The 7,165-nt window shown below is 43.3% G+C and overlaps 1 protein-coding gene across 6 annotated transcripts in view; it reads left to right on the forward strand.

Annotated features, from left to right (window-relative positions):
- Nucleotides 1-553: 553 nt before the first annotated feature.
- Nucleotides 554-7,165, forward strand: part of PPP3CC (protein phosphatase 3 catalytic subunit gamma) — a 99,234-nt gene continuing 92,622 nt past the window's right edge. For 5 of the 6 annotated variants that reach the window (XM_032288489.1, XM_032288488.1, XM_032288490.1 and 2 more), the window contains exon 1: nucleotides 625-1,008. In XM_032288489.1, the coding sequence (XP_032144380.1) occupies nucleotides 960-1,008 (49 nt within the window). In that variant the 5' untranslated portion in view covers nucleotides 625-959. Of the gene's footprint in view, nucleotides 1,009-7,165 lie in introns of all 6 variants that reach the window. The other variant, XM_032288487.1, reaches the window with a different exon arrangement.

Consider the following 7,165-nt stretch of genomic DNA (forward strand, 5'->3'; position numbering starts at 1 on the left):
CCTAGCGACTGGACTGCAACCAGGATGTACATGAATGTCCTTTCACTGTACCAACTGCACTCAACACGCGGGAAAGATGAAGTGAGGGGGTTTAAATGTGTGGGTTTGGTCATTTGCCAAATGACCAAAGCTGAAGGAGCGCGGTCGGACTGATCACACTCCTAGAGGTAAAGCGGATGGGAAACCCAGAGGTGAGGAGGGAGGTCGCTTGTGGGTGAGGCCTGGGAGGTCAGGGGCTCTTGGCGAGGGGGTCACAGGAGGTGGCGCGGGGCGGCTGCAAGGCCGTAGGGGCTGGTTGCAAGATGGCCGCGGCCGGGCCGGCCTCCTCGCGCGAGCCACGCGGACGGGTTTCAGGCGCTCTGGCCCGGGCCGGGGCAGCCAGGAGAGAAGGGGCCGAGTGAGAGAAGGGTTGGCAGAGAAGGGAAAATGGGCGGTTGGCAGCAGGGACCCACAGCCGGAGGAGCGAAGAGGCGCGCATGCGCCGAGGCCGACGGCCTCCCGGGAAGGCGGAAGCGCGGGGAGGGCGGTGCTCCGTGCGGGAGGCCGGGTTCGGGTGGCCTGGGCAGCGGGGCGCGCGCTGGGCCTCGGCGCGGCGGCGGGGGCGCGCGCGGCCGCCAGGAAGTTGTGAGAGCGGCTCGCGGAGGCGCGCGTGCGCGCACGAGGGCCGGGACCGCGAGCGGCGGCGGCCGTCCGGGTCGCCTTCCTCAGCCGCGGTCGCGGTCGCTCCCGAGTCGGTGTTCCCGGCCTTAGTCGCTGGCACCTTGGAAGAGAGCGGCTGGTGGACCCGCGTCCTGTCAGTGGCGTCAGAGGCCGGCGCTGCGGCGGCCGCGCCCTTCTGTGCTCGGGCAGCGCTGAGGAGCCGGGGCCGGGCAGCTGAGGCCGCCCGAGGAGAAGGCGGCGGCCGCGGCGAAGGCGCACGTCTGGCGGGCTCCCGGAGCCGGGAAGAGGCCTTCGGGACCATGTCCGGGAGGCGCTTCCACCTCTCCACCACCGACCGCGTCATCAAAGGTGCCTGGCGGGCCGGGCTTTCCTCCGGGACCCGCGGGAAGCGGCCCTCGACTGGGCGGCGGCTCGGGGCGGAGGGAAGCTGGGACCGGGCTGCGCCCACCCTGGGAGGGCTCGGAGGGGTGTGGACAGGGCCGGGCGGCAGCCCGGGGAGCAGCCCCCCCGGACCCGGCGTTTTCTGCTCCACCTGGCCCGGTGCCTGGCCGTCATTGCCAAGTTCCTTCCCGAAGCGTTCAGGGTGCAGTAGGGTCTTTCACCACCCACAAAGGGCCCAGATCCCTATCTTTTTTTTTCTCTTTAAGAAACGACTCTGGGGAAGCCATCTGGGGTGGTGTGGGCAGGGAGTTGAGTCGACTCTTCCAAGTCACATCTTTCTTTTAAGATTAGATCTTTCTTGACACCCGCCCCCCACCCTTTTTTAGGACGTATACCATGTACTTTTTGACCCACTTTCTCTAGATCATTGAAAGTCACTGCCATTAGCGAAATAAACTTAGTATGGTGAAGTCAGATAAATCCATTATATGATGTTTAAAATAAGTTTACAGAGCTCTTGACATGGTATTGGTATTTTACTATCACTTTGGTTATAGAGGCTTGGAGAATGATGTTTTCTGATTCATATGTGTACCTGGGTTAGATTTCTGTCGTTATAAGAACAAAATGTAAAGTGCTCCTTCCGTTCTAAATCTTGTAGGGTTTTAGGTTATAGTTGTTTTCTGCCTTTAAGAACATGGATTAAACGTAACCACTAATTTATGTGCTGCTTTTATTCAGCCCTAAGACTTAGGCACAACCCTTCTGTCTGAGATTAACAATCGGTTTGAAAGTGCGGTTTTGTGAGAAAGGAATAGACTTGGACCAGCTGTATTAGTGGCCCTTGGATGCACTTTAGTGTGACAGTGGGGAAAATTATTAAAATACTTTCCTTCTTTTTCATTTTGGTATTAGAAGGAAAAAGGCAACTAAGATTGCTGATGGAAATACATTTTTAAAAGGTGAAATGCCTATTGCATGTTCAGGGAGGGGGAAGAATTTTAGTGTATCATTTAGATTTCCCCCCATCTCAAATCAGCCTCATAAATGTTAATTATCTATACTACAAAATTATAATGGGATTTTTGAGATTTATCTACTTAGCATTTGTATGATATCATTAGAGGTTTAACTGAATTGTGCATATAACTGACATTATCCCCTAAACAGCTAAATTATTTTGACCATTTAAATGCAAATCTTTATATTAATAGTGTATACCCTATAATAAGTATATAACCCTCTCTTAAGATTCAGAGTGTACTAAACATAACCTTTTTGAGGAATCAAGGTCATCATTATGTACATTTATTTCTGTACTGTGCTCTTAATATGGCCGGTGTGTTCTGCTGTATAAGGGTGTTGGCAGTTTCGTCCCATACTAAAATGACTCCACACTGCTATACCAGTTCAGTGTTTTGTCTGCTTTTAGTTTCTCTCTTGAATACTGTTTTCTGTCAAAATATGCGCTTACTGCCTTCTAACCTGCTACGTCTAAGCTGAAGGAAGCAGGGAAAACAGATAAGCCAGAACTGTGGGTCAAGTCAGAATAAATAGGATCTTAGTGAAGCTTAGTGGCAGCCCTCAGGAATCTCACAATCTAATCACCATTGCACTGTGTAATTTCCACCATAACATGGCATAAGATCAAAAGAAAATTAAAAAATTTCAATGACCCTTAAACATACTAAAATAAAAATATAATAAAATAAAACTGTTAAAATGCAGGAGCTGGGAGTGGGCGTGGTAGCTCATGCATATAACCCCAGCCCTTTGGGAGGCCCACATGGGCAGATCACCTGAGGTCGGGAGTTTGAAACCAGCCTGGCTAACATGGCAAAACCTCATCTCTACTAAACACACAAAAATTAGCTGGGCATTGTGGTGGGCACCTGTAATCCCAGCTACTCAGGAGGCTGAGGCAGGAGAATCGCTTGAACCTGGAAGACAGAGGTTGCAGTGAACTCAAATGGTGCCACTGCATTCCAGCCTGGGCAATAGTGAGGTTCATGATTAAATAAACACCATCATCATATCCTGTAGGATGCAAATTTGTTCTTTACCAGAATGAATTACTGAATACTGTGTACTTTTAAGACTGCTCTTAAATAAATGAAACAGAAATAATTTCAGGCCTTTGGAATGTGTGGATTTCTCTCCTATATAAAAGGAGAGCATAAGAGCTTGACCACAGCATTTGTGGCTTTATGGTGACTTGTGTTGCTTTTTTCAGGGTTTTCCAGAGTTTGAAATAGTTGAAGAAAATGAGGTGTCACTGTGTGCATAGCTAAGGTCCATTGTATTGGGCACTAAACCCTGGTCCAGTGCTATCTTGTTTAGCCAGAGCTGTCTGCATTTATTCATAGCTTCAAAGCATTTTCAGAGGTGATAGCACACCCCGGTTTTTTTTGGTTCTGTCCTGTTAACTTTAAAGGGTACCTAATTGTTTTGTTTGAGCAAATTTTGGAGAAGACTGGGTCCTCCGGAGTGATTTGTGTTTTAAGTGTCCTTTAAACAGCAGCTTTCTTAAATCGAAAGACTTAGACTACTGGCCAGAAAATCTTGTTTTTACTCCTGCTTCTGGAACTCATTTGTGACCTTGCCTTTTTTTAAAAAAAGAAAAAAGTTTTAAAAAAGTTTTTCTTTTTAACTTTTTTTTTTTTTTTTTTTTTTTTTTTGCTTTAATAATCTCATCTGTAGGCTGGACATAGTGGCTCTAATCCCAGCACTTTGGGAGGCCAAAGTGGGTGGATCACCTGAGGTCAGGAGTTCGAGACCAGCCTGGCCAACATGGTGAAACTCTGTCTCTACCAAAAATACACACACACAAAAAAATTAGCTGGGCATTGTGGCGGACACCTGTAATCCCATCTACTTGGGAGGCTGAGGCAGGAGAATCGCTTGAACTTGGGAGGCAGAGGTTGCAGTGAGCCGAGGTCACACCACTGCACTCTACCCTGGGCGATAAGAGTGAAACTCAGTCTCAAAAAAAAAATCTCATCTGTAAAATAAGGTTAATAATACCTTCCCTGTTTAGCCTGGGTCATGCAAAAAACATAAAGGCTGTGAAAAGCTCAAGTTAAGGTAGTGAAACATGTGAAACATGATAGTAGGTTGGTAAAAGACTGCTTGCTACAGAAGTGGTTAGTAGAGAAATCATTAACATTTGAAAATATCAGAATTAGAAAGTATATGAAATTATAAGCTATGAAACTCTTCCTAGTCAGGAGAATACCTGCTCTACAACGTCATGGATATGTTGGTGAAATCTCATCCGTAACAATGTGAAGAGACCAGCATACTTCTGTCTGGTATTTCCCAGGCAGTAGATTTCTTCTCTGTTGAAGGCGTTTATTTTTAAACATTCTTATGATTTTGCTCATTCATTAAATGTTTACTGAGTGCCATCTACAGTGTACCCTAGTAGGTTGCTCATTCATTTCTTCTTTGCTTTAAAAGTAGCATTTCTCTGAGTCCCTAGAGCAGTTTGTATGCACTGGGGCACCACTACTGGTATCTGGACCGGGGAACTAGGAACTCAGATGATTAAATTGTGGTATTCTTTCTGCTTTACTTTTTTTTCTAGTTTCCAAGTTTCTTTTCCTGTTTGAGGACATATTTTTTCTTTGACAGTGATTTTTATAAAGGCAGTTTATTCCCCTGGAATGAATCTTTTCAGAAGCAACAAGGACATTTCAGTAGGAATTACATGATTAATGTAGAGAATCTGTTATCTTAAGTTTGTTATTTGATGGCCAGATGGGGTTTAACAGAAAAGTCAAATTTCTTTTCAGTAAGGTGCTGATACATTTCTCCCTTTCTCTTAGAATTCAGATATATTGTGCATTCACAGAGTACTATGCCATTTTTACCACACATGGGAGGCTACTGTTTCCTTAATATCCCAGCACTGGGAATATTGTGCTTATGGCTTTCTTAAAAGATTTTAATATTAGTGTGGACAAAAATTGCTATTTCTACAAGCATACCCTGAACCCGATTTCAGTCTCTGGTACCTATACTTCATTTCTTTCCACAGCTCTCGCCCCCCTCTCCCTTTTTTATATCGAGAATGGATTTACCAAGGATTTAAAATTTTTTCTCTTAAATATAAGCTTAATCCTGCTACTTACACAATTTGAAAGTCAGAAAGGGAAGAAAACAAAGACTTCATATTCCTTCCCACCAGAAATAACTGCTTTTAATACCTTTGTATATTTGCATCTGCAGGTATATTTTGAATTAAAAGGAAAATGGATCACACATATTCAAGCTTTTGTTATACAAATATTTCAAATATTTCATATTATTTTAACATAAATATTGTTATTTTACCTAAATATTTCCATAGTGGTTTCAATCAGCACGGAAATGGTTTCAAAGTGCTTCTATTGCTCGGTGTGGTGGCTCACGCCTGTAATCCAAGCACTTTGGAGACCAAGGTGGGCGAATCACCTGAGGTCAGGAGTTCAAGACCAGCCTGACCAACATGGTGAAACCCCGCCTTTAAAAAAATAAATAAATAAAAATTAAAAAGTGCTTATATTAATATTTCACATTTTCAGTGGGGCACACTTAGTCATTTGATACAATACCAACCCAAAAGAAACATTTTCAAGTATAAATTTTCAGTGTGAATACGTATTAAAGTTGATATCTCCTGGATTTGTCAACAGTATTTGTTTAATTTATGCTTCATTTATTATTGTAATTAACAAGCTGCCAAACTTTTGAAGCATTCAAAATCAGTGCTAATTGAGATTCATACCTCTGAGTAGAAGTCTGCAACCTCTGAAAGGACATCTTAATTTAAACACTTAAGTTTTTTTTTTTTTTTGAGCAATGATAAAGTATTCTTTCTTACCTATATGTTATTGGTTTGATCAAAGCTTCATTTATGGTCTAACATTTGTTAATTAAGCTTTATCTCTTTTTTTGCATTTTAAAATGGGATTAAAATTTTTTTTTTGACTTAGGTAATTTTTAGTGTACCATAACTTCTACTGGAGTATATACGGGAAAATATACAAATTATAAATGTACAGCTTAGTGAGTTTTTACAAATTTAGCACCCAAGTACCTATGTAACTGTTCAACCAAAGTAAGAAACAGATTACCAGAACCCCAGAAACAAGCATGAGTTCACTTTCAGTCACTGCTTTCCGTCCCTAAATGAGCAACAGTGGGGAAAATATGACACTTGTAACCATTATTCTGGCTTCTAACATCATATTTGTGAAGTGACATACTAATCACATCTTACTGTAAAGTGAAAAAAAATGGGATTCTTTGAGAGAAAAATGCTAAGGACTTACTTAAAGTGAAATAATTAATTAAAGACCTTTTCCCAAGCAGTATTTGATACCAGGAATTGAATATCTTTCCATTAAGGTAGCATTTTTTGAAAAAGCTAATTTTTAGGCCAAGTATGGTGGCTCACGCCTATAATCCTAGCACTTTGGGAAGCTGAGGTGGGTGAATCACCTGAGGTCAGAAGTTAGAGATCAGCATGGTGAAACTCTGTCTCTACTGAAAATACAAAAATTCGCTAGGCATGGTGGTGCACACCTGTAGCCTCAGCTACTCAGGAGGCTGAGGTAGGACAGTAGCTTGAATCCGGGAGGTAGAAGTCGCAGTGAGCTGAGATTGCACCACTGCATTCCAGTCTGGGTGACAAGAGCGACACTCTGTCTTACAAAAAAAAAACAAAAAACTAATTTTTAGACATATATCCATTAGAGACAGAATGATTCAGTTAATTCTGGGATTTGTGGTCATTTTGGAACTTTGCTGCTACTTAATTACTAAGTGACTAGTGGAATTAAAAGGATGTCTTACAATCATTACCATCCTTTAGTGCAATCATTACGAAAATATAACACTCTTTTATAGTTGTTTTTTTTTTTTTGGTGGGGACAGGGTCTTGCCCTGTTGCCCAGACTGGAGTGCAGTGGCATGATCACGGCTCACTGCAGGTTCAGCCTCCTGGGCTCAGGTGAACCATCTCAGCGTCCCGAGTAGTTGGGACTACAGGTATGCCCTACCATGCCCAGCTAATTTTTGTATTTTTTATAGAGACGGAGTTTTGCCATGTTGTCCAGGCTGGTCTTAAACTCCTCAGCTC

The sequence above is a fragment of the Sapajus apella genome, unplaced genomic scaffold (genome assembly GCF_009761245.1).
Source record: "Sapajus apella isolate SASKATOON/1434 unplaced genomic scaffold, GSC_monkey_1.0 scaffold21, whole genome shotgun sequence".
NCBI lineage: Eukaryota > Metazoa > Chordata > Mammalia > Primates > Cebidae > Sapajus > Sapajus apella.